The 27,305-nt window shown below is 41.5% G+C and overlaps 2 protein-coding genes across 17 annotated transcripts in view; one reads left to right on the forward strand and one right to left on the reverse strand.

Annotated features, from left to right (window-relative positions):
* The window catches only part of vps8 (VPS8 subunit of CORVET complex), a 192,203-nt gene extending 171,153 nt beyond the window's left edge, over positions 1-21,050 (forward strand). For 12 of the 14 annotated variants that reach the window (XM_077613355.1, XM_077613349.1, XM_077613351.1 and 9 more), the window contains 7 exons: positions 11,242-11,322; positions 11,405-11,574; positions 11,682-11,856; positions 15,889-15,933; positions 17,264-17,341; positions 18,491-18,639; positions 19,408-21,050. In XM_077613355.1, the coding sequence (XP_077469481.1) occupies positions 11,242-11,322; positions 11,405-11,574; positions 11,682-11,856; positions 15,889-15,933; positions 17,264-17,341; positions 18,491-18,619 (678 nt within the window). In that variant the 3' untranslated portion in view covers positions 18,620-18,639; positions 19,408-21,050. The remainder of the gene's footprint in view (positions 1-11,241; positions 11,323-11,404; positions 11,575-11,681; positions 11,857-15,888; positions 15,934-17,263; positions 17,342-18,490; positions 18,640-19,407) is intronic. The other 2 variants (XM_077613362.1, XM_077613361.1) reach the window with 1 other exon arrangement.
* pcca (propionyl-CoA carboxylase subunit alpha) overlaps positions 19,146-27,305 on the reverse strand; it is a 139,935-nt gene continuing 131,775 nt past the window's right edge. For all 3 annotated transcript variants that reach the window (XM_077613364.1, XM_077613363.1, XM_077613365.1), the window contains 5 exons: positions 25,928-26,026; positions 25,780-25,833; positions 22,269-22,409; positions 19,635-19,712; positions 19,146-19,525 (listed from right to left, as the gene is read on the reverse strand). In XM_077613364.1, the coding sequence (XP_077469490.1) occupies positions 19,457-19,525; positions 19,635-19,712; positions 22,269-22,409; positions 25,780-25,833; positions 25,928-26,026 (441 nt within the window). In that variant the 3' untranslated portion in view covers positions 19,146-19,456. The remainder of the gene's footprint in view (positions 19,526-19,634; positions 19,713-22,268; positions 22,410-25,779; positions 25,834-25,927; positions 26,027-27,305) is intronic.

Here is a 27,305-nt window from a genome sequence, read left to right on the forward strand (position 1 = left end):
ACAGAACTGCCAAGAGCTCTAAATCAGGGGAACAGTGAGTGTTAACGATCCTACTGGTGCAGCACCAGTCATTGTGTATGTACACATCCCCGCTTTTGCTTTCTTTCCCTTTGCCGCCTCCGTCGTACGCTGGGTGGGCTGACTATCCACTGAGATCCCGGTGGTCTCGAGATGTCCTCGGGGATATTGTAGGTTCGTTGGTAATCTGTTGTGATGGATATATCACATCTCCTACCGAGATTAACTAAATCCTGGCGACTGTAGAAAATGTTTGCCTCACAGATCTTCGTAAATAACGATACGACTGGAAAACAAAACACCAAACTGGAGAGCAAAAAGCCGCTGCACCCGTGCACGCCGCCATCTTGGATCAATTAAGGGTTTCAAATTGGTTAAACTATCATTTTTAGGAAGGTAAAGAGAAAAATAAAAAGAGCCAAGTATTCCTTTCACCGACTACTTTTTTTTACAAGTACTTGAGCTATTTTGGAGGGAGGGTTCACAACTTTTATTTGTAAATAAGTAATATTATTTTTGAGTTATGCTACTCTTACTAAAGGACAATTTTTGGCTGCTCTACCCAACCTCTAAAGAAAGGTAACAGATTTTAAAAGTAAAGAATATTTTGAATTATAATTTTAAAAGTTAATATGGAACAGTTTGGGGAATAAAATTTGACATTTAAATTTTGTTCGTGTGCGTGCATGTCTATACAAAATTATACTTTATGCTTTTTAATGTCATGAAGTGCTGTCTTTCCTCAAGAAAAAGATCATTTGATTTAACATTTACTAAAAACGGAAACTAGGCAGCCGATTGGTTAGCACGTCAGCCTCACAGTTCTGGGGTCGAGGGTTCGATCCCAGGGGAGGTCCTCAATGTGTGGACTTTGCATGTTCTCCCTGGGCTTGTGTGGGTTTTCTCCGGGTACTCCAGTTTCCTCCCACGTCCTAAAAACATGCAGGCTAGGCTGCACTAAATTACCCCTAGGTATGAGTGTGAGCGTGAATGACTGTCTGTCTCCTTGCGCCTTGCGATAGGCTGGCCAAAAATTCCCATGACCCCTGTGAAGATAAGCATTTCAGAAAATGCATGAATTAATAAATTTGGTCTTGGCCATAGTGGAGTTTGGAGTGTGAGAGACTGAGATTGTGGACAGGTGTCTTTTATACCGATTATGAGTTAAAACAGATGCTATTAATAGAGGTAACGAGTGGAGACCTTGTTCGACCTCTTTGACAGCCAGAAATCTTGCTTGTTTGGAGGTGACTAAATACTTATTCTTCACTCTAATTTGGAAATAAATTATTTAAAAATCAAACAATGTGATTTTCAGTTTTTTTTCCACATTCTGTCTCTCATGGTTTACCCATGTTGCCAATTACAGGCCTCTCTAATCTTTTCAAGTAGGAGAACAATTGGTGGTTGACTAAATACTTATTTGCCCCACTGTATATGTATATAAGTATTACTCCTCCACCTGTGGAAGGACCTAATCCATGACCCGGGGAGGGCATGCCACCTTTTTCCGACTGAGGACCATGGTCTCAGATTTGGAGGTGCTGATTCTCATCCGTACTGCTTCACACTCAGCTGCGAATTGTTTCAGCGAGAGTTGGAGATCATGGCCTGATCAAGCCAACAGAACCACATCATTATCTGCAAAAAGCAGGGATGTGATACTAAGCCCACCAAACCGGACCCCTTCAATGCCACGGCTGTGCCTAGATATGCTGTCCATAAAAGTTATGAACAGAATTGGTGACATCGGGCAGCCGGTAAAGAATCCGACTTACTGCCGGCTACGCGAACCAGACTCTGACACCGGTCATAAAGGGACCGGATCCCTTGTATCAGGGGTTCCGGAACCCCATACTCCCGGAGTACCCCCCACAAGACTCCCCGTGGGACACGGTCGAACTCCTTCTCCAAGTCCACATAGCACATGTAGACTGGTTGGGCGAACTCCCTTGCCCCTCCGAGGACCCTGCTAAGGTTGTAGAGCTGATCAACTGTTCCACAGCCAGGACGGAAACCACACTGCTTCTCCTGAATCCGAGATTCGACCTCCCTGCGGACCCTCCTCTCCAGTACCCCGGAATAGACCCCCCTCTCCGGGGAGGCTGAGGAGTGTGATTCCCCGATAATTGGAACACACCCTCTGGTCTCCCTTTTTAAAAAGGAGAACCACCACAACGTCTGCCAATCCAGAGGCACTGCCCGATGTCCACACGATGTTGCAGAGACGTGTCAACCAAGACAGCCTCTCAACATCCATAGCCTTTAGAAACTCCAAGCGGATCTCATCCAACCCCGGGGCCTTGCCACCAAGGACCTTTTTGACCACCTCAGTAACTTCGACCCCAGGGATAAGAGATTCCGCCCTAGAGTCCCCCGGCTCTCCTTCCTCATGGAAAGGTGTGTCGGTGGAGTTGAGGTCTTCAAAGTATTCGGCTCACCATTGACCACATTCCGAGTTGAGGTCAGCAGCGCTACATCCCCACTGTACACTGTGTTGATGGTGCCCTGCCGTTCTCTTTACCAGAGTGTCCAAGACATGCGGCCGCAGGTTCGATGACACGACCACAAAGACCACCTGGGGGACACCCAGAATCGGTGACCAGCCAATCACAGAATATAATACTTATTTATCCCACAGTATATACATATATATATATATATATATATATATATATATATATATATATATATATATATATATATATGTATATATAGATATGTATACATATAGATATGTATATGTATATATATAAAAAAAATAAAATCAGACTTAGGCTTGTCATCATCATTGACTAGACAAAAGCCTAATTGTCATCATACCCAGCTGCGTATGACGAAATTGAAAGTGCTTCTCCACAAAGTGTGCTTTTCTCAGGCAAGAGCCCAACCAAGTGATAGTTTCAGACTTGCTGGCATTCTGCCGTGATGGATACATCGCATCACCTCCCGAGCGCAACCAACTCCCGGCGACTGCGAAAAGGTTTGCCTCACCGATGCCAACAAAGAATAAAATGGATCACTTACCTCCCACTGTCTGCCTACTTACCTTCAGTCAGCCAGCAGGAGGCAGATCGCCGCCCAACGTCGTTCATGTTTCCTCACCCCGAAGTTGTTACACAGAGGGGATTGTGTGTCGTGCTACTGCAATTTAGAGTCCTGATGGCTGTGGGAAAGAAGCTGTCCTTAAGCCTATTTGTCCGTGCCTTGTGAGACGGGTAGCGCCTGCCAGAGGGAAGCAGCTGGAACAGGTCATGACCAGGGTGGTCCGGGTCCCCAACAATGTTCCCGGCTCTGCTGAGGTAACGAGGGCTGGCAATATCTTCCAGTGAGGGAAGAGAGCAGCCGACGATCCTCTGGGAAGTGTTGATCACTCTCTGCATGGCCTTTTTGTCTGCTGCCGTGCTTCCAGCGTACCACACTGTGATGCCATATGCCAGGATGCTCTCCACAGTGGCTTTATAGAAGGTTACCAGAAGCTTAGTGTCCAAGTTGTTCCTCCTGAGTACCTTCAGGAAATGGAGTCGTTTCTGGGCCTTCTTCACTACTGCCGTGGTGTTTGTGGACCAGGAGAGCTTGTCCGTGACGTGGACCCCCAGGAATTTAAAGGACTGGACCCTGTCTACACGAACTCCATTTATGAGGAGTGGGGCCAGATCTGTGCTCTGTTTGCGGAAGTCCAGGATTATTCCTTTAGTTTTTGTGTTGTTCAGTGTGAGGTTGTTCATCGAGCACCACAAAGACAGTTTGTTGACCTCATCTCTATAGGCCGCCTCATCCCCTTCTGAGAGGAGTCCGACCACAGTGGTGTCATCAGCAAATTTGATGATGTAGTTGGACTGGTGGGTTGGTGTACAGTCGTATGTGTACAGGGAGTAGAGAAGAGGACTCAGTACACAGCCTTGAGGGGAGCCAGTGCTCAGTGTAATGGAGGAAGAGCGGTGGGGACCAAGTCTAACAGTCTGTGGTCGGTTGGTCAAGAAGTTCTTTATCCAGCAGCAGATTGAAGAGGATAGTCCAAGGTGGGAGTGTTTGTCAGTCAGAATGTTCGGTTTCATGGTGTTGAAGGCTGAGCTATAGTCAATGAAAAGCATCCTCACGTTATTCCCATGGTGTTCCAGGTGGCTCAATGCTGTATGTAGAGCAGGGGTCTCGAACTCAATTTACCTGGGGGCCGCTAGAGGCCGAGTCTGGGTGAGACTGGGCCGCATCAGGATTTCCACAAGAAAAGCACTGATAAAACATTCCAACGTTATCAAATATCTTTATTTTTTAACAAAAAATAATGAATTAAATAAATTAACTTAAAGATGAATAAAAAATAAATCAATCAGTAATACAAAACCAAATAATACTAATGAGCATACAGTAGATATACACTGGCTGGCTAAGTAGAGAAAATGAATTATTTTTATTCCGTTTCAAATGTCTGTATTAACAGCTCTTTAACCTTTAACTTTCTGAACTTGAATGGAACATTGAACATGAAATATTCTGAACACGGCTTCTCTTGCCTACTCCTTGCTGCTAGAGACCTGGCAGCGCTTCTTCTCACATAGTCACATTTGGCTTGAGGGAGGAAGCAGTGGAGACCCTCAGTAGAGCTTGAAGATGCTCATCAGTAAGTCTGGACCTGTACTTGGACTTATTGAAGTTCAAGGTGGAGAAGAGCTTCTCACACAAGTATGTGCTCCCATAAAGGCACATGGTCCGCTTGAACCTTCGGGAAAGTTCAGGGAAGCTGGGGGTCAACTCTCTCAAAAATTGCCCAAGCTTGTCTGCTTCTCCACTCACCTCCCTGAACTTGGCTTTGAGTGCAGAGTTGCACTGCAGGTCAATGAGCTCCATTTGAAGCTCAGGAGGGGCATCTTGCACATCAAAGGAGAAGGGGTCCGCAAAAATTTGAAATGTGGCTTTGTGTGTCTTGAAGTCTGTGATCAAATTCCTCCTGTAGCTTCGAAATGGCCTCAACATACTTCTCACCACTGAATGGTGTGCCTGCATCCACGAGAGCCTTGCATGCTGGGAAATGGCAAAGGTTTGTCTGAGAGAGCTGGGCTTTCCATAACACAAGTTTAGTGCAGAATGCTCTCACGTTGTCATAGGCAGCACTGACAAGTTGCCCCTGGCCTTGTAGCTTCTTGTTCAGTACATTAAGCTCATGTGTGATATCAACAAGAAAAGCCAAGTCCATGAGCCATTTGGGATCACTTAGCACAGGATCAATCAACTCACAAACGGCGTAGCTAGCTTTGACTGCTGCATTACTGTCTTTGGTAGCCTTCTTGAAGAAATCCTGTTGCCTCAGAAGACGTGTTTTAAGACTGGCAACCTGGTTGGCTCTCTCATCTCCCTGGTATTTTTCGTACTCCTCAGCATGTCTCATAGTACAATTACGTTTCAAATTGTATTCCTTGTGCACCGCAACTTTTTCAGTGTAAATGAGACACGTCGGGGTGCCCCTGTGTTCAACAAAGAAATATTGCACTCCCCACTTTTCTTGAAACTGTCTGTGCTCATCACCGACCTTTCTCTTCACGGCAGGCTTTGAAAGAGACATCTCTGGGGCTCTGTAATATGTTTTTCCACTTGGAATGAGTCTCGGGTTGATCTTTCACATTCAGTCGCGCGGGTTTGTGGCGCATGTGCACTTTCGCTCTCCGTTTCAATCGCGGAGATGGCTACAGACACTGACACAGGCTGGATCACGGATCATAGCGCCTCATTCAGTTCTATGCTGAGAGCAGCGGAGGAGTGTGCGCGCCGAGCGGAGTGATCGGCCTCACGGCTTCTCCTCCGCCCATCTGATTGGAGGAATGAATGAGTGAGTGAGCGAGGCACTGGACAGCCCGGCCGATGTCCCGCCCTCCAGAGCCGTATACCTCACCGTGATTGGTTCATTCAGCTCCGAACCAAAGTTCCCTCTAATTTTTTGTTGGTCTGAGCAGAAAGACAACCTCCCTGAGCGCACTGAGTACCAGTGTGAGCGACATCATCGGTACTCGGATGATTCGCCTAAAGACGTTTCGCCGACGGACGTTTGACAGACGGGCAGGTCGCCGAATGGACGTTCCACCGAACGTTCATTCGGCCGAACGGAGGTTTCGCCGAAACGGGATTCGAACGCTCGCCCCGCCGGATCGTGTGTGTACAAGTTTTTCAACCTCGGCCCGCGGGCCATATACGGCCCGTTAGGATTTTTAATCCGGCCCGCCGCCGGTGTTGTCCAAATTATAGTAAAAATCAATGTTCGTCTACCATCAATGGCAGTCCGGGAATAAGCACTCTTGGGCAGGCAGATGTAGCAGAACCGAGCCGTAAAATGACAGCAATCGGGTCAAATCCATCCTAAAACAGCATTTAATGATTAAATACAAATACTGGATGATATCGCGATGGAGGCAAAAAAACGTCTATAGACGTCCATTCGCCAAACGGCTCAAAATGCTCTCAAATTCGGTCAAATCCAGCTGAAAACAGCGTTTAATGATTAAATACAAATACTAGTATTTGTATTTAATCATTAAACTAACAAATGCTAGTACGACCTGTCCGTCTGTCAAACGTCCGTCGGCGAAACGTCTTTAGGCGAATCATCCGGTCACGACATCATCATTGCTCGCTATCGGCACACCAGTATCCCACCTGCCACAAGCAGGTGCATGTCAATGTTCCCTCTAATTTTTCATATAAAACATGCTGTAAAACAAGAAAAACATGAGTGGACAGAGCTACTGCCACTGGCTGCCACTTAAACGGCGCCATCATGGGGAAAGGGGTAAAAAAAAATAAAAAAAATAAAAAAAAAATAAAATAAAAAAAATTCGATCTTTCATATTAAGACGGGGGCCGCAAATTATCGTCCCGCGGGCCGCAAGTTTGAGACCCCTGATGTAGAGCAATGGTGATAGCATCCTCAGTGGACCTGTTAGCTCTATAAGCAAACTGGTGAGGGTCAACTGAGGGAGAAATTGTATTCCTGATATGGCGGGCTATCAACTTTTCAAAGCACTTCATGATCACAGGCGTGAGAGCAACAGGCCTATAATCATTCATGCTGTCAATGGTTGGCTTTTTGGGGACAGGAATAATGGTGGCAGATTTCAGGCAGGATGGAATGATGGATTGTTGCAGGGAACAATTGAAGATTTTTGTGAAGACTCCAGCCAGCTGGTCAGCACAGGCTTTGAGCACCTTCCCAGGTACTCAATCAGGTCCAGCAGCCTTCCTGGTATTCACAGACCACATTTCCAGTCTCACTTCCTGTTCCTGGAACTTCAGTGTATTGCTGCAGGGTAGTGGCGGGGGTGTTGAGACTGGGTCTGATTTGTCAGTCTCAAAGCGGGCAAAGAAACGGTTCAGTTCCTCCGCTAGTGAGGCAGGCATCTGCGTTAACAGACATATTATTGTTATTGTAGTTGGTAATATGTCGTATTCCCTGCCACATCTTCTTTGGGTTATTTTCTGTGAAGTGCTCCTCAATTTTCTTAGTATATTCTGCCTTGCCCTTTTTAATGCCTCTTTTCAGCTCAGCTCTGGCAGCTCTATATTTCATCTTGTCCCCTGATCTGAAAGCGGTGTTACGGCATTTGATGAGTGCCTGTGTCTCCCCTTAAATCCAGGGTTTTTAGTTAGGAAAAACCCGTATTTGTTTATTTCTAGTGACATTGTCCATGCAGTTTTTGATATAGGAAAGTACAGCGTCCGTATAGTCCTGGAGGTTGTCGTGTTCAAAGAGTTCCCAGTTGGTGCGGAAAAAAGAGTCCTGCAGCTGAGAAAGGGCATCCTCGGGCCAAGTTTTTATTGTCTTTATTTGTGGCCTTGTCACTCCGGAATGGAGTGTATGCTGGGGTGAGGGTTAGACAGAGGTGATCTGATCCAGCTAGGTGAGGGAGGGAAGTGGCTTTTTTTAAGCATGTTTAATGTTAGAATAAACATGGTCAAGAGTTTTGTCTCCCCTCGTGTGACATTTTACGTATTGGATAAACTTAGGTAGAACAGTCTTTAAACATGCTCTGTTGAAGTCACCAGCAACAATACAGACTCCATTGGGATGGTCAAGCTGTTGTTTGTTTACAGCCATTAGCAGGAGGTTTAATGCCGTGTTGACGTTAGCATCAGGAGGAATATAGATCGCCGTTACTATGACGACCGTTAGCTCTCTCGGTAGATAGTAGGGCCTACATCGTACTGCCAATAGCTCTAAGTCCGGGGAACAGTGAGTGTCAATGATCCTACTGTCACCACACCATTCATTATGTATGAACAAGCAAAGTCCTCCTCCTCTGCTTTTGCCTGTTAGCTCCTTTGAATGATCGTTCCGAAAAAGCGTTCGGCTAGCTAGCGATACCGCAGCGTCAGGGATTTGCGGGTGTAGCCACGTTTCCGTGATGAGGATAATGTTACAGTTCTTAACAAAGCTGTTGGTAGCAATTCGAAGTTCCAACTCATCCATTTTGTGTGTGATGGATCTGGCGTTGGTCAAAAAGATACTCGGAAGCGGTGCTCGGTGTGGTTGTTGACTTAGCTTAGCAGCAAGGCCCGCCCGACAACCGCGCTTTTGCTTCCTTTCTCTCCGCCGCCTTCGCCTCCTTCGACGTGCTTTGAGTGGGCTGACTATCCACGGAGATCCTGGAGGTCTCGAGATGCCCTCGGGGATATCGTAGGTTTGTTGGTAGTTCGTTGTGACATCGGATATATCGCATCTCCTTCCGATAGCAATTAAGTCGTGGCGACTGTAGGAAAAGTTTGCCTCGCAGATGTTGGTAAATATATATATATATATATATATATATATACATATATATATATATATATATATATATACATATATATACATATATATATACATATATATACATATAAATACATATATATATATACATATACATGTACATATATATACACACATATATACACATATATATATACACACAAATATACACTCACATACACGTACACACACGTACACACACGTACTCACACGTACACACACGTACATACACGTACATACACGTACACACGTACGCACACGTACATACACGTACACACGTACGCACACATACGCACACCTACGCACACCTACGCACACCTACGCACACCTACGCATACCTACGCATACCTACGCATACCTACACATACATACCAGTGGCGGGCCGTCAGGGCCTTCAAGGCCTTCTCTGCTGGCCTAAGAAATATCTGAATCATATTATATTTTGTCCATCAATACTTATTATTCCAAATGGTCTGTTAGCTTCCTTTCATTGCCTGTTAGCTTCCTTTCATTGCCTGTTAGCTTCCTTTCATTGCTTTTCCCCCTGGTTGCACTGCTTCCAGACGTGTGTTTTCATATTGAAGCATTTAACCAATCACATTTCAGCCATTATTTGTTGCCGGATCAGATCTGCCTCAAAGCCTTCACAATCAGTTCTTGCGTGCTCTGCTGCATTAAACTAGACTGTTGCTTTTAACCAATCAGATTTCGAGTTGGCAACCCCACAATGATTTTTCATAGGCGTTAGCATTTTGCTGGCTGGGTCATGTCATTGCTTTCACAAACTATGATTGGCTAGTAGGCGGGCCAAAGCAGCCAGAGATCGCAAACTCCACCCACATGGGTGACAGTGGCAAAAACAAATGGATTATGTTGCAGATTTCTCTCACAAAGCTATTTTCCAGACGGACTTTTCGAGAAAAAAATGGACATCATTAAGAAAGGGCGGTCAACTCCGAAGCTAGCAAGCCTGTTACAGCCGGGAAAATGGTGTGTGCGGCACTTTCAGTTTGCTAACTTAGCTCCACAAGCAAATAGTATATTGTTGTTTTGATTTAAAGCCATTTTCAAAACGGACTATGCCAGAAATATGACAGGACAGGCTCGACTTTCATCATTAGCTTTGATGGCGATAGGAAAGAAGGAAGAAAGAAAGGAGGATGGATATTGTGTAAAAAGGATTTTTGGTGAGTAAAATGGCTATATTCCTAAATAATATTTCAATTGTGGGCCAAGTTGTGATATCTGAAAAGCTCCAGTGTTTGTATTTAATCACAAAATGCTGCTAGGAAGTGGATTTTACCCCAGATTATTTTTTGGCGTTTCACCATTGACGTCCATCGCTGTCTTTTCCTGGGAAAAATCACCCCCCTGGCCCGGTTCTGATGTCTAAAAAGCTCCAGTATTTGTATTCAATCAATAAATGATGCTAGGAAGTGGATTTTACCCCATTTTTGTGCATTAATTTATTGATTATTTTTTATGTGTTGCAGCTGTAGCTGCAGTTGAGGTTTTATAGCCATAAAATAGTTTTTGAGGGTTGGATTGATACGTTGAAGGCGCTACCAGAAAATGCACCGCCCGCCACTGATACATACACATACATACACATACATACACATACTCATACATACACATACATACACATACATACACACACACACATACATACACATACATACACATACTTACACACACAAAAAAGCTTGATGATTGTATAATCCAGCCGCCTTTCGGCGAGGTATACAGCTTCACGTTCGGGATTAAGCAGTTATAAAACCACTCATTATGAAGAGCTTCGTCACCCAAGCTTTTCAGTTGCTTATTCAGTACGCACACATCAATGCCCCTTTGGATTTTTTGAACCAACCCTTATTTGTTGAAAATTCACGAGGCTCACTCGCGGAAGTGGTGCTTGGCTGAGGCTCGAATTCAGGGTCTTCGTCAGGAGCTAAGCTATCATACAAGTTCTTGGCCTTGGTTCGGATGATGTTGGTATCCAGAGGAATCTTTTTCGCCTTACATTCCGAGACCCAGACTAAGAGGGAGCCATATTTTGTTGTGGTGTATAATTGTAAAATCCAAACAAAGAAAGCTGGAATTCACTCTCCGTACGCGATGCTAAACACTACACGTAGGGAACAGGAAAGAACGTTTATACTTTTGCTTTCTTCTTCTGTGGTATGGTTAGAACCAATCATAGCACCGCAGAAGAGGAGGCGGTACCCTGACTTCCTCCATTTTCGGCGCAATTTTCATCTGTCTTCCGATTGCGAACTTTAAAAATAATAATTAATAGCAGAAAAAAAACAAAGTATTGAATTCGCAATAAGTGAAGTCACAATAATCGAGGGATTACTGTATAATACATACATGGATCATGCATTTAAAAGTTAACTTTGTTTTACATTTTTTACAGTAACATTTGTATTTATTCACCTGTTCAACAGAATCCTATTTATGAGAAAGGACAGCTTGCAGAGATCCAAATTCTTATTCTTGGGATGCTAGACACATTGAAGTATGAGCAGGTAAATTAAAACAGGACACAAGAAGTCCCAATACTATTGCATTTAATACCATATAACACTTCCAATATAAATTGTGTTTTAGACTTTGTTTGAAACAACCACTAGTCTGCTAAATCATGACCTTCACTGGTCCCTGACTCATTTGTGGACTGCTGTGACAAGGGGACTCCATCCAAGAAAAGACTTCTGTAACATCTGCTCACAGCAGTACAAGAGATGGCAGGGTTCAGCTGAGCAGATACTTCTATTTAGGTAACACAAGGTGCACATGGAAAATTATAGCTGAACCTGTACAATACTGTAGATATTTTGCAATTAAGTTCTCAGTAGTAAAACATTACACATTTTGCACTCATCAGTTGTGGTCACCTATACCACGTCCATTGCCTGCAGCAGCAGGCTGTGGATGGTGGGTTGAGATGTGCTTCAGAGCAACAGCGGCAGTGGAGTTGCCACAAGTGTTCCAGCATTCACAGAGGAAGATATGGACAGCATACCATACCAAAGGGAAGTCGCAGCACATCACTTGCTGAGGTTTGAATACATATGATATTTTCTCGCATATACGCCGTATTTATAGCTAAAAATGATGATGACTGAATCAAGGGTACGGCTTATATGTGCACAAATTAGATTTCATCATTCTGTAGAGCACGAGCCTCCTCCATGTTCCGGAGATTGTGCTGCCAGAGACATTAACCCTTCCTGCTAGAGTATGTGTGAATGTGCCATCCTTGAGAAGTTGGACAACCGGTGCAACTTCTGTTGGGTTAAGGAATCGCCTTATACTGCCAGTAGAGATAATTACTCAAGCTAAAACCTACACGAATGATATATCTCATCTCATCTAATTTTCTGAACCGCAAGGAGACGGACAACCATGCACACTCACACCCATACCTAGGTGCAATTTAGAGTGTTCAATCAGCCTACCATGCATGTTTTTGGAATGTGGGAGGAAACTGGAGTACCCGGAGGAAACCCACGCAGGCCCAGGGACAATATGCAAACTCCACACAGGTGGACTTGACCTGGATTTGAACCCAGGACCCCAGAGCTGTGAGGCCGACACGCTAACCACTCGCGCCACCAGGCCGCCCCGAATGATATATATAGTGCCGTTCAATTAGAGGGTGCCGCTCTATTTTTCGACTAGCTGGTTAGAATTTTGATAAGAGGATGTAATTTTTATGGATGAAAAGAGAAACCAGGTAACATATACATATTTATTTAACAAAAGCCACAAATACAAGGCGATTACTGGTAATTACAAATTCACTGGTGAAAATCAAGTGACACGACGCTATTGTAGCTGTCCTCGACAGTCACATCACCTTCCGCATCAGCGTTGAGTGTCTGAGTGAGTTCACATTCAACGTCTCCAGCATTGGCTCAGGCTTGCTGGGGAAGTTGCAAACCAGTCTGAATCGGGCCATCTGACCTGAAACAATGGATCTGGCAATCTTTCGAGCCGTCAAGAGCGGTTGGTGCTCGCATTTTGCCGAATATGGTGTAGCTCTTTTCACCGTGCAACATCCAGTTCTCGTAGAACTGTCGGACTTTGGCCTTGAATGGGGCGTTCCCATAGACCTCGGGGGCCTGTATAAATTTGGTGCAGCCTCCTGGAATCACGGCCACATCAATATGGAGCTTCTTCAATTGCTTCTTGGTGGCATGTGACAACAGTATGAATCCCAGGCAAGAAGGCGCTTGCCATCTGACCAGCTTCTCAGGTTGAGAAAAACCTATTTCACCGGCATTCCGCTCTATTTTTCAAACTTTTCCCATGGTGACGTTCAATTCGAGGTGCTGTTCAATTAGAGGGTGCCGTTCAATTAGAGGTTGCCGTTCTATTTTTCAATTCTTTCACCGAGGTGCCGCTCAAATAGAGGTTTTACGGTATATACATATACACACACATTCCTATACCTGTCAACTTGTACGTTTTATACGTATTTTATAAGTTTTTTTACCATTTCAAATCATGTACGCCGTACACCGACTTTTGTACGGGGGAAAAAAAGCGCCAATATTTATGAAAACCGATCTCAACAAGACCGTTTTGGCTAAAATCCAGATAGTTTCGTAGGCTGGTAGCCAACGACGCTACTGTCATCGATCGTTACTATTGTCACGGTATACCAGCAAAAATTATCCTCAATCGTATGTATTTTTTTAGCGGTGCGTACGGCAATATCGATAAAGGATGACATGCGCATGCGTAGATATACATAGAGTAAATATCGTGGAAGCAAGCATGGAGGAGCCACCTAGCATCGTTAAGAGGCACTCGATTCTCATTCTGTGTCCCTTGCAATAAAGACGTGAAAGTTGCTGCGAGTGGACATCTTAAAGCATGACAATACAGTGTATTGTCATGCTTTAAGATGTGCGCACCCGCATCCGTCACGCCCGCCTTTTCACTGTATAGCGTGTACCCAGACAATCAAGCTGTCAGCGTCATACAACATCTACAGAATCTTGAATTTAGTGCATACAAAAGGCTAATGACACCCCGTCCACTACGGGGAAAATTGTATACTTCACAGTGCGCCCTATGCGAATAAATATGGGCCGCGTTGTGTGTGTACGGTTTATTATCACTTAATACGGGGAATTGCAATCATTAATAAGGGGAGCAACTGGCTGAGGTTGACAGGTATGCATTCCCACACATACACACAAACACGCATGCACACACACGCACGCACACATATACACTCATACACACACACCTACATACACGCACACATACATAAATACAGTGGTACCTCGAGATACTAGCTTAATGCGTTCCGGGACTGAGCTCGTATGTCGATATCCTCGTAACGCAAACGAACGTTTCCCATAAAAATGAACTAAAAACAAACAGGATATTGGATTGGAAAAACATTTTTATTTGTTCTAATTCGCCATCTATTAACAATTTATTTCTTCACAAGTGTATGTAAACTTTTGACCACAACTGTATATACCGTAAAACCGTAAAAAGGATTGCCAGATCCATTGTTTCAGGTCAGACGGCCCGATTCACACTGGTTTGGAACTTCTCCAGCAAGCGCGAGCCAATGCTGGCGACGATGAACGTGAACTCACTCAGAAACTTGACGCTGATACGGAAGGTGATGTGAATGACGAGGACAGCTACAACAGCGATGTGTCACTTGATTTTCACCAGTGAATTTGTAATTACTTACCAGTAATCGCCTTGTATTTGTGCTTTTTGTTCAATAAATATGTATGCTACCTGGTTTCTCTTTTCATCCATAAAATTTACCGCATCTCATAAAAATTCTGACCAGCTAGTCAAAAAATGGAGCGGCACCCTCTAATTAAGGGGTAGGGAACCTATGGCTCGGGAGCCACATGTGGCCCTTTTGATGGGTGCATCTGGCTCTTTGCTACCCTGTGAGCTAAAATATGGAAATTGCTGGTGACAGAACTGAGATATTACATCTAGAACTGCTTTAATCTTTATTTATTTTTTGCAGTAGACTCTTCTGGAATGCATCCTCTCATTGATGAGCAACAGCATAAGAATCTTTTAAAAAATATTCATTTTTTCCACTTTAAAAGTGGTGAAATTACCCCCAAAAAATTGAAAAGGCACTTGTTTACATGTATGTATTGACTTTTAAATTCGTAGTATGGCTCACAAGGAATAACATTGGAAAATATGAATTGTTTGTGTCTCTCTTTGTCAAAAAGGTTCCCGACCCCTGCTCTAATTGAACGGCATGCCGTTGAAATAGAGGTTTTACGGTATATATGTATTTATGTATGTATGTATGTGTGTGTGTGTGTGTGTGTGTGTGTGTGTGTGTGTGGGTGTGTGTGTGTGTATGTGTATGTGTATGTATGGATGTATGTATGTATATACTGTTCTATTTTTCGACTAGCTGGTCAGAATTTTTACATTTTTACGTTTTATGAATAAAAAGAGAAACCAGGTAACATATACATATTTATTGAACAAAAAGCACAAATACAATGTGTATGTACCGTACTTACTCGCATATAAGCCGCATTTGTCGGACAAAAAACGATGACTGAATCGGGGGTATGGCTTTTATGCACATAAAAAGACGACAAGGACAAAACTGCTAGGTGACAAAGACGAAACACCATAACGCAAGACAAAGCGGGCGATACGGTAATTTATTTCAAAATAGAGAAAAGAGAAACAGATCAAACGCTAAACTAAAGTTATTTTGACATCTATGAATGAAATTCAAGAAGAAAAAACATCTTGCATAAAATGTGAAATAACTCACTTGTCCCTGCCATTGCTCGTTCAGGGCGCCGCCATCTTACCGTAGTTAAACCTGCTCTGACTGGCCAGAAGCAAGTAGCCTTGATAAATCGGTTCGTAAGGTTTACCATGTCAGTACTGCTTATGTGACTTTTTTCCCCCGCTTTGAATTTTTTTTCTTTTTATTTCTTCTTCGTTGTGTTAGGGGACTGTTTGGGTGGATTCCGGTCTGGTACATTAAGGTTTATCTGTATGTACTGAACATAAACAGCATGAGGGTTTCGACTACTACTGAACACTCTTTTCTTTTTCAGACTCGACTTTTATCCGTGCATCATGACGAAGCACGTAGGAAAAAGGTAATGACGATATTTGTCAGTAGTAATTCTTTAAAAGTGAACTCCTCTGTGTTCCTGTGAGAAGAATCAAAGATTATATTCAGAGTTACCCACAAAATCATTTCATTACTAAAACCCAGAGTTATGCCTCTATAATTCAAAACAAACCTTTATTTCAGTGAGGTTAAAGCTTGTTCTTTCTCTGCCCAGTCTTTCACTCTACATTTTTCCCCGTCTTCTGACAAATCCATACATTCCTTCTTCACAATGAATTTTTTTAACTTATTTCCATACTCTATAATAATATTTTTTGAGGCATCCCTTTGTAAGATTAATTGCATTCTCATTCATTTAAAATATTATATACAGACGCTCCCCTACTTACGAACATTCGAGTTACGAACAACGGTACATACAAACATGTCTGCGCATAGGTTTTTTTTCTTCCTTTTTTTCTTTCCTTTTTTTATTTTTTTTCTCCCCAAGATGGTGCCATCACGCGGAAGCCAGTGACAGTAGCTCTGTATATTCTTATGTTTTTCGTGTTTTACAGCCCTTCTATCTTTTTTTAAATTACATTTTATTATTTCTTAATACATTCCTCTTTACTTTACTTTGTACTTTATACTTTTTACTTTAATGTTTTTGCAACTTTCTTTGTTCTGTGAGCCTGGCTTCTTTCAGCTACTTCTTGTAGTGTTTCTTTCCGCCGCTAATACCGACGCCTGGCGCTGTGAGAGCTCACCCAGTATCCACCTTCCTCTGCCCAGTTTGTTGCAGTGCGTAAGTGCGTGAACGTATCTCCAGTGCGCAAAGAACATTTTTATCATTAAATATCTCGTGCATCCATTATTCAATATGGTTGGTGAAAAGCGAAAGGCTTCTAGTGAGGGTGGTAGTGCAAGGAAGAGGCAAGCCATTTCATTTGAAACAAAAGTGGCAATAATAAAGAAGCTTGATGCGGGTGAGAAAATGGTGAGCGTTGCACGGGCATTCAACTTGCATCGTTCGACGATCGTTCGTTAAATGTTTTTTTCAGTACAAACCAATGCAGGTTACTTATACAAGCCTTAAACATACCAATGCACTTATATAAACCTTCAATATACTTATATAGGCATTAAACATATATTATAATACAAAATATAGCACTGAATCAACTTACGAACAAATTCAACTTATGAACAATCGCTCGGAACCTAACTCGTTCGTAAGTAGGGGAGTGTCTGTACAAATTTTACTTAATTCATACCATAGTTTCTCTTTGCAAACAGGGTCATAAAGCAAATTGCATACATGTAACTTATTAATACAATAAAATTAACCTCAATAAATCATTCTTATAATGCAGGTTTTTGAGTCAACACTGGACTTTCAACAAGAACAATCCTGGGATCAGCTGTGTTGTTTATATAAAGGACAATCAAGGGTAAGTAATTTGCAATACTCAATCGGTTCAAGATGAGGGGCATTTTTATTTATTATTATTATCAAGCCGCTTGATGGTGTAGAGCAGGGGTAGGGAACCTATGGCTCGGGAGCCACATGTGGCTCTTTTGATGGGTGCATCTGGCTCTTTGCTAACCTGTGAGCTAAAATATGGAAATCGCTGTTGACAGAACTGAGATATTACATTTAGAACTGCTTAAATCTTCTTTTTTTGCTTTAATCTTCTTCTTTTTTTGCAGTAGACTCTTCGGGAATGCATCCTCATTGATTAGCAACAGCATGAGAATCTTTTAAAAAAATATTCAGTTTTTTTCCACTTTAAAAGTGTTGAAATTACCAAAAAAAATTGAAAAGGCACTTGTTTACATGTATGTATTTTGACTTTTATATTGGTAGTATGGCTCACAAGGAATAACATTGGAAAATATGAATTGTTTGTGGCTCTCTTCGTCAAAAAGGTTCCCGACCCCTGGTGTAGAGGTTCACTTCCCTGACTTCGGTGTGGGTAGGCACAGGCTCGATTCCCGCTGGTGGCGCGCGCGTCTGTCTGTGTACTCTTCACTTATTTCCAATAATTTTCCTCGGCCATTTTCCGCAGCGGGCGGCGCGAGTGGTTAGCGCGTAGGCCTCACAGCTCTGGGGTCCTGGGTTCAAATCCAGGTCACGTCCACCGCTGTGGAGTTTGCATGTTCTCCCCGGCCCTGCGTGGGTTTCCTCCGGGTACTCGCGCCACCCTTATTGAAATATATTTTGTTTAATTCCTTAAAGTCGCGTACCGAGGAATTTTGCACCCCAGAGCAAGTTCTAGATGGTGCGGTGATAAATTTCCTTGTAACTTAGCGAGTTACACAGATTTATTTAGTAAATTTGCAAAATATTACAAACTGAATTTAGAAATATATTGCAATAATTTTCAATTATTGATTTCTACGGCGAAAATTAAAATATATCTATTTTCTGCGGCCTAAATTAAAATATATATTTTTTGCGAGACAAATATATTTCTAACACAAAAATTGCTGCAACCCTTACGAGGATGTGCGGTATGGAAGATGAATGAATGAATTATTATTAATTTTTATGTGTTCTCTGTCTCACATCCATCCCCTCACTGCCTTCAACTCCCAAGTTGTCCATACTGGCAGAGCTGTCTCACCACCAACACACAAACAAGAGGCCAGCCTTACAAATTCAAGCTCACTCAGCTCAAGATGTTTGCAGTCTTAAACTTATTCCTCCACCTCTGTTGGAAGAGTAGCGCTAAGTGCACTGTATAAGGTTCATGTCCACTTATTTTGTCTTGATTATTTTAACAGTTCAATGTTGCTTTCTTGTTGTCACCCAATTTTGTCAGTGTTGCTTGGATCCGTTTGTAACCCGCGAGACTATGGCCACGTTGGTAAATGGTACAAATTAAAGCTTGTGAAGCCTTCCAATGGTTGTGAAATGTTTGTTATGTTTATTGAAAATAATGAGCTTCAAATTATCTGGCATAAGATGGTCCTGCAGCATTCCGAGAAAACCGCTTCCTTTGGGGACACCATCCAAATTCTAAACAGGATGTTTTAAAAGTGTCACTGAACCATAGCTTTGAGGCATGAATTTCTGTCAAATAACCATTGTGGAATGCAAATCAAAACAAAGTACATCACCAAACATGTCAATTTAAACCTGTGCTATATTCTTTTTGAAGTATGTAGCAACAGATGAATGAATGAAGCAACTGAATAAAATGAAAACCAATGCAGCAAGCAAAAGCCTGAACACTGATTCTTGAGAATCTATAAATGTCATCATTTTAGTTTAATTCAATTGAATTGTCCATCTGTTTTATTTCAATAATTGTAATATCCACCAGACAATGCCACAAAGAAAGGTAGGAGCATGTAGAATAACACTTACAACTTACAAATAAGTCAGGGAAAAGCCATAGTTTAGAAACAAACAGGAAAGTAACTACATATTTGAAAGTCATTTTTTTTCTTAGTATATATTTTTAATTTATTAATTAAATTGTTAATGAGGCTTAACACTTCTCTCTTTCAGATGTCAATCTGCTAGGGACACTGGTTCTACTAACATTCTGGGCCCTGATTCATTCAAGCTCCACGAGCAGATCTCCTTCGCCAACTGTTTTACCTGGCTTACAATGGACACTCTTTACCTAAAGAAACAAACATTGGCATTAACAGTATAAACGTGTATTTAAAAAATTCATTCATCCATTCTTAGACTTGGTGTATGATTTGTTTACTTAATAGTTCTACACTAACCTTTGCTTGCTTGACAGCTGTCAAACTGTTCTGCATTTTCATGGCTTCAATCACACAGATCTCTTGGCCTTCTGCAACCTACATGTAAATTGCAACAAAGCATATGCTTGATAAGTGTTGTGGTGATCATTTGAGGTACTGCATATAATCCCTAACTTAAGAAAATAAATACATTTTAAAAAAGCTTGAATATACAGTAGCAGCGCTAATATTTGGTAACATGTCCCCTTGGCCATTTTCACATCAATTAGGCGCTTTTGGTAGCCATCCACAAGCTTCTGGTTGAATCTTTGACCACTCCTCTTGACAGAATTGGTGCATTTCAGTTAAATTTGATGGCTTTCTGACATGGACTTGTTTCTTCAGCATTGTCCACAAGTTCTCAATGGGGTTTAAGTCAGGACTTTGGGATGGCCATTCGAAAACCTTAATTCTAGCCTGATTTAGCCATTCCATTACCACTTTTGATGTGTGTTTGGGGTCATTGTCCTGTTGGAACACCCAACTGCGCCCAAGACCCAATCTTCGGGCTGATGACTTAAGGTTATCTTGAAGAATTTGAAGGTAATCCTCCTTCTTCATTATCCCATTTACTCTCTGTAAAGCACCAGTTCCATTGGTAGCGAAACAGCCCCTAGCATAATAGTACCACCACGTGCTTGACGATAGGCATGGTGTACTTGGGGTTAAAGGCCTCAAAGGCCTGATAGCTTGCGTTTTATTCCTGATCGTGGCAGTGACAAAACATTGCCATGCACTTTATACTTACAAACAATTGTTTGCATTGTTGCTCTTGGGACCTGCAGTTGCTTTGAAATGGCTCCAAGTGACTTTCCTGACTTGTTCAAGTCAAGGATTCGCTTTTTCAGATCCATGCTGAGCTCCTTTGACTTTCCCATTGTAGCGTTTGTGGGCGTTTGCATCCAATGAGCCCTATTTAAATGGCCTCAGAGAAGTCACCAGCTGTAGTCACTCATAATCACTCACAAGAAGTTAAGGGGCCATGCTATGAAGCTCATTTCACTGACAACTTTCTAAGTCACCAAAATTGCTAATTCGTGTTGCTGTATGTATATTTTTGACCCAGCAGATTTGATCACTTTTTCTGTTAACCCATAATAAAGTCATAAGAGAACCAAACTTCATGAATGTTTTTGGTGACAAAGAAGTGTATCTGTTCCAATCACTCTACCAGAGAAAAAGCAGAGTTGTAGAAATAACTGGAAACTCAAGAGAGCCATGACATTATGTTCTTCACAAGTGTATGTAAACTTTTGACCACAACTGTACATATACCAGTGGTAGACCGTCAGGGCCTGCAAGGCCTTCTCTGCTGGCCTAAAAAAATATCTGAATCACAGACTGATGTTAATTATGTTTTGTCTATGAATACTTATTAAATAATTCCAAATTGTCTGTCATCTACAACCTATCACTATCATTGCTTTTCCCCTGGTTGCGCTGTTTCCAGATGTGTGTTTTCACATTTAAGCTTCTTTCAATCACATTTCAGCCATTATTTGTTCCCAGGGTCAGAAATCTGCCTTAAGGCCTTCACAGTCAGTTTTGCAGGCTCTGCTGCATAAAACAAGTGTCGATAAAACTGTTGCTTTAACCAATCAGATCTCGAGTTGGCGACACCACAATGCCTTCTCGCAGGCGTAGGGATACCTCATTGCCTTCTAGCAGGCGTAGGGATACGTCATCGCTTTCACCAACTATGATTGGCTACTGATAGTATGGACTAGCCAGAGCTACCAAACTGTATCTGGAGCGAGCTGCACAAGCAAATATATTGTTGTGTTGATTTAATAGCGGTTTTGTCAACCCGCAATGGCTGAAGGAGGAGAAGAAATGGATTTGTTTGCAGATTTACTGTCAAAGCCATTTTCAAGACGGACTTTTCAAGAAAAGCTGGACTTCATTAAGAAAGGTCGGACAACTACGAAGCAAGCAAGCCTGTCACAACCGGGAAGGAACATTTTCAGCACTAAATCGAATAAAAATGTATGCCAGAAATACGACAGGACAGGCTCGACTTTCAGCATTAGCTTCGATGGCGATAGAAAAGGAGGAAAGAAAGGAGGATGGATTTTGTGTGCAGGTAAAAAGGATTTTTGGTGAGTAAAATATGGCTATATTCCTAAAGCATATTTCAATTGTATGAGGTTATTATTGATGTTTTTTTATGTGTCGCAGCTGTAGCTGCAGTAGAGGTTTTATAGTCATAAAATAGTTTTTGAGGGTTGGATTGATTCAGACAGCTGAAGGGGTCGTTAGGAAATTCACGGACCGCCGCTGACATATACATATATATATTGTTGAATAGATAAAAGTTTAAATCAAGCAAAAATGGGAAATAATTCCACCCACAAAGCTTTAACAATTACTGCCCTCAGTTCTCTAACATTTATTAAGTAACCTTTACCAATATGTGTGAGTTTCTATATTCAATTTATATTTGTCTGACAGAACATCCCAAATGAATTGGAATTGGTTATTTGTAATAAATCATTTTCTAGTCATTCTGCCATTTTACACAACTCCAAAATTTCAATGTATTCAGAGTAATTTGTCTTAGACATCATGTGATCCCACATAATTTGCACACCGTGCGCACAAATCAAGTCTTACCTTATCCCCAGCCTTTACAGTAACAGCCACTACTGTTCCAGGCATAGGTGAACGCAGGATATTGCTGGTATCCTCGGGAATTTTCTCTGGCATATAAGAATTCAGTTCTGCAGCGAACTTGGACAAAATGCGAACTTTAAACTGTAAAAAAAATAAAAAATAAGAATATATAAAATAATAATAACAATTACAACAATAATAATAATAACAACAACACTAATATAAATAACAATAATAATAATAATAATAATAATAACAACAACAATAATGACAACAATACAAGCGGCCCGTTGACACGAGTGGTTAGCGCGTCGGCCTCACAGGTCTGGGGTCAAATCCAGGTCATGTCCATCTGTGTGGGTTTCCTCCCACATTCCAAAACATGCATGGTAGGCTGATTGGACACTCTAAATTGCCCCTGATGATAATAATAATAATGATAATAATAATGATATCAATGATAACAATGGCGACAATGGTGACACTAACAGTATAATGGTAATAATAATATTAATAGAATGAGAAAGGCATCTAAGTATCTTGAATGTGAATCCATTTATTTACGGTAACGAAGAGAGTTTGTTATGATACTTGTTAGAGATTACCGTTATTATTGTTCAATCTTCCATGTACTGTCTCGCTGTCTGTGTAAGATACTGTCAAGGTGTCCATCTCAACCTCTAATGAAAAATACATCGCGCAAGTAGGGTTTCAATGTGGAACCCAAGCCTTGTTTTTTTGCACGGCAACGTGCTCGTAACATAACATAAACAAATTTAAATAAACTTGGATTACAATGCAGACACACTCAAAAATAAGTTTAATCTAACCTTACACTAAACTTAATTCTAATTTTGTTTTAAATTTTTATACCTTTCTTTTTCCGGCCGGGTTGGCTTTATTTGCCCCGCCTCCACCCTGACTCTCACATTCAACCTATTGATTGTTTGCTTTTGTATTCCCTTCAAAATATTCCTAAAATGATGCACACAAATGTCCTCACAAAAGGATAACGCACGACCACTTGCCAACGAGAAGTAGTATTTACGCCATTCGCACTGACTAACGGGGAAAAAACACAGCAAAAATGCAACGCTCCGCCCAGTGCTCGCAGAAACATTACACGAGGGAGTTGCAGGGAGAGAGACAGTTCCCATGATGTTCTTATGAGCAGCCTCTCGCGTCCACTGTCTGCTCGTATATCAAAATTAGTCTCGTATCTCAAGATAAATATTTGCTCAAAATTTTACTCGTATCTCAAATTGCTCGTATGTCAGGGCAACGTATGCTGAGGTCCCATTGTAATCCAAATACTAGTGTTGATCAGTGTTAGTAAAATTAGGTACTCATACTGTCTAATAATCAGATAAGCCAGTATGATATATTATTTATTGGAAGCTCTCTTGTTTTACGTCTTTTAATTTAGACTGGACAACTGATATAATTGATTTTACACTGAAGAGTCAGGTAAGTGTCATGACGAACAGTCCAATGAATATGACATATTACATAGGATTGTTCACATATAAGCCGCTTCTGACAAAAATGTTGACTGAATCGGGGGTACATCCTATGTGCGCATAAAAACATGCAAGTTGACGACCCATGACGCGATGATGTCATGCGGCCAATACGGTCATTTATTTCAAAATAGAGAAAAGATAAAACGCTAAACAAAATGTATTTTTACGTCTATGAATAGAATTCAAGGAAAACAACCCGTATCTTGCATAAAACATGAAAAAACTTGGCCAGGCGCGAGTACACTTACTTGTGCCTGCTATTGCTCGCTCAGGGCGCCACCATATTACCGTGGTTAAACGTGCTCTGACCGTAGCGTTTACCATGAGAGCACATCACAATAGTTAAAGCTGATCGAAGGTCTGCGGTCGATCGTTAAAATATAAACCTTGATACCTGCGTAATGTGTATGCTATTATTGCTCCCAGAGACTTGGTGAACACTATGTATACCGCTATGGGCATATTTCCTGGTTGTGCTTATCTTACTTCCTTTTTGAATTTGTCTACGTGCAGACAACACGATACCCACCCTATCGGAAACAGAAAGGAAATTACCGTATTTTCACGACTATATGGCGCATCGCATTTAGAGGCGCAGTGTCAGTAACGAGTGCTATTTCTGTATTTGACACATACACAGGATGCACCGCTTTTAAAGGCGCACCGCTCCGCATTATCACTAGATGGTGCTGCGCTAAAGGGAATGTCAACAAAACAGTCAGATAGGTCAGCCAAACTTTATTAATAGATTACAAATCAGCTTTCTAACAACTCCATTCACTCCCAACATGAATAAACAACAGTTATTTTTTATTTTCTCAGAGGTTAAAGCATTAGTATTTTCGTGACACAGCAATAGCATAATAACTCATCTCAACTCAACAGGTGGGCATCTCACCAAAGTCGTCATTAATCGAGTCAGTAATTTCTGCCTTCCTGAAAGCTCGGACCACAGTTGAACGATGAACATAGAATTAATGTGCTACAATATTTATCCATATATAATATATACATATATATATAGTTCGCAGTCTAGGGTTTGAATGCTCTGTTGACGCCAACATCTAGCGGCAGTTCTTTTGTAAATCCAGCCGGATTATTATTATAAAGCGCCCTGTCTATTTTGGAGAACATTTAAGACTTGTAAGTGCGCCTTATAGTCGTGAAAATACGGTATTGTACATTTGTGATTACGAAATAAAACAAAATTCCGCTTCGATATTTTTTTCTTTTTATTTCTTTTTCGAAAGTGACAACTATTGCAGTAATATGAACCATCGAAAAAAAGTCGAGATATTTTGATATTAGAAGCAATTTGTCCGCCACAACGTCTTAAACTTCTGGTAAGGAAATTGTAATTTATGTCATTAAAATGCATCGGGTTCTCATCAAGATAGACTTATTTATTTTTTCAAATTGAATAAATTGATTTTTGCAGTTACAAAAGACAGGAATATTAACTTATGATATTGCCCCTCATAATATGCTTTTGATTCATACAATATATCAGAAATACCACGTGTAATGATTTTTCTTGAATTTCATTCATAGACGTCAAATTAAAATTTGATTATCGTTCTATCTGTTTATCTTTTCTCTATTTTGAAATAAATGACCATATCGGCGGCATTTTCTTGCGTTATGGCATTTTGTCGCCTTACTGTTTCGTGGATGTCGTCTTTTATGCGCATATAAGCCGTACCCTCAATTCAGTCATCATTTTTTTCCGACAAATGACGCTTATATGCGATTAAATACGGTAATAAGAATGAATGGGACCTTTAATATTCTAACAAACGTATAAATTTAAGCAATGTTAAATTGCCTAGTCCCAACAAGTCTAAACCCTTTTTTGATCAAGGTGCAAACCATCAAAACAGACAAGGCCGTGGAGCTGTGTGCCCATCTGGGATGACTAACTTCCTGAAAGAGGCTGTATATGTGTATAGATATTTTTGGTATTTGATATTTCTTTCAGAAAATCTCACCGATGTGCCCAGGTACTGTAGAACTATGTGTCCTGAAGCATCACGAGATAGACACTAGACAAAAAATATTAAGTTTTGTGAACATAGAGACAATACTAACGTTGTCATGTTTTAATTGCAGAAGATGTACGTATCTTTTGTGCCTTACCTGTAACATTCTATGCTTACTATTAATAGTGATTGGTAGCAAAGGAGAAGCCAGGTTCCACTGCCCGAGGACATCGACCCGTTTGCCATCTACATGCACCTATGGAAAGAAATTTGATCACATAACAGCTCCATTGACATAGGCTTATTAATATAATAATGCTTAAATACGGTAATGCTTATTAATATAATATACAGTCATGGCCAAATGTTTTGGGAATTACATAAATATTACATTTTCAAAAAGTCTGTTCGTTCAGACTAATCGCCATCTTTTAACAAAGTAACACATAACTAGTGGTTTAATATTACTAAAATGTGTTTAATAGAACTAAAAATAGCCGGATTTCGCAGAGGGTAGAGACAGTGACATACAGGGAGGCAGGGGTTGGGGGTGCTCGGGAAGAGACCTTTTGCACCGGTGAATCATAATATAACAAACAAATTTAAATGAACTTGAATTACGATGCAGACACTCAAAAATAAATTTAATCTAACTTTACACTAAACTTAATTCTAATTTTGTTTTACATTTTTATACCAATCTTCCGGCCGGGTTGGCTCTGTTTGCCCCGCCTCCAACCTGACTTTCAGTATCGATGGGCTGTTTGCTGTTGTATTCCCTTCAAAATATTCTGAAAATGATGCACACAAATGTCCTCACAATAGGATAACGCACGACCACTTGCCAACGAGAAGTGGTCTTGAATTAGCGATCGCTCCGCCAACAGGAGCTAACAGGCTCGGGGGGAACACTGAAAAAAATGCAACGCTCCGCCCAGTGCTCGCAGAGATATTATATACAAAGAGGGAGTTGCGACCAGAAATATTACACGAGGAGTTGCGGAGCCAGTGCCCCAGATGTTCTTACGAGCAGCCAACGAGAAGTAATATATACAGACGCTCCCCTACTTACGAACATTCGAATTATGGACAACGGTACATACGAACATGTCTGCGCATATGGCATATGTCGAAAAATGTTCGGAAAGAGATTCTGTAAGTTAGATTTTGTATTGCGCGCCTTTTTCCGAGTAGTGCTTCTTTCCGCCACTAATACCGACGACTGGCGCTGTGAGAGCTCACCCAGCATCCACCTTCCTCTGCCCAGTATCGTTGCAGTGCGTAAGTGCGTGAACGTATCTCCAGTGCGCAAAGAAGTTTTTTCATTTTTATCATTAAATATCTCGTGCATCCATTATTCAATATGGTTGGTGAAAAGCGAAAGGCTTCTAGTGAGGGTGGTAGTGCAAGGAAGAGGCAAGCCATTTCATTTGAAACGAAAGTGGCAATAATAAAGAAGCTTGATGCGGGTGAGAAAATGGTGAGCGTTGCACGGGCTTTGATCAGGAGGGCATCAATAAAGAAATTCTCAGCAC

This window comes from Stigmatopora argus, chromosome 11 (assembly GCF_051989625.1).
Source record: "Stigmatopora argus isolate UIUO_Sarg chromosome 11, RoL_Sarg_1.0, whole genome shotgun sequence".
Classification (NCBI taxonomy): Eukaryota; Metazoa; Chordata; class Actinopteri; order Syngnathiformes; family Syngnathidae; genus Stigmatopora; species Stigmatopora argus.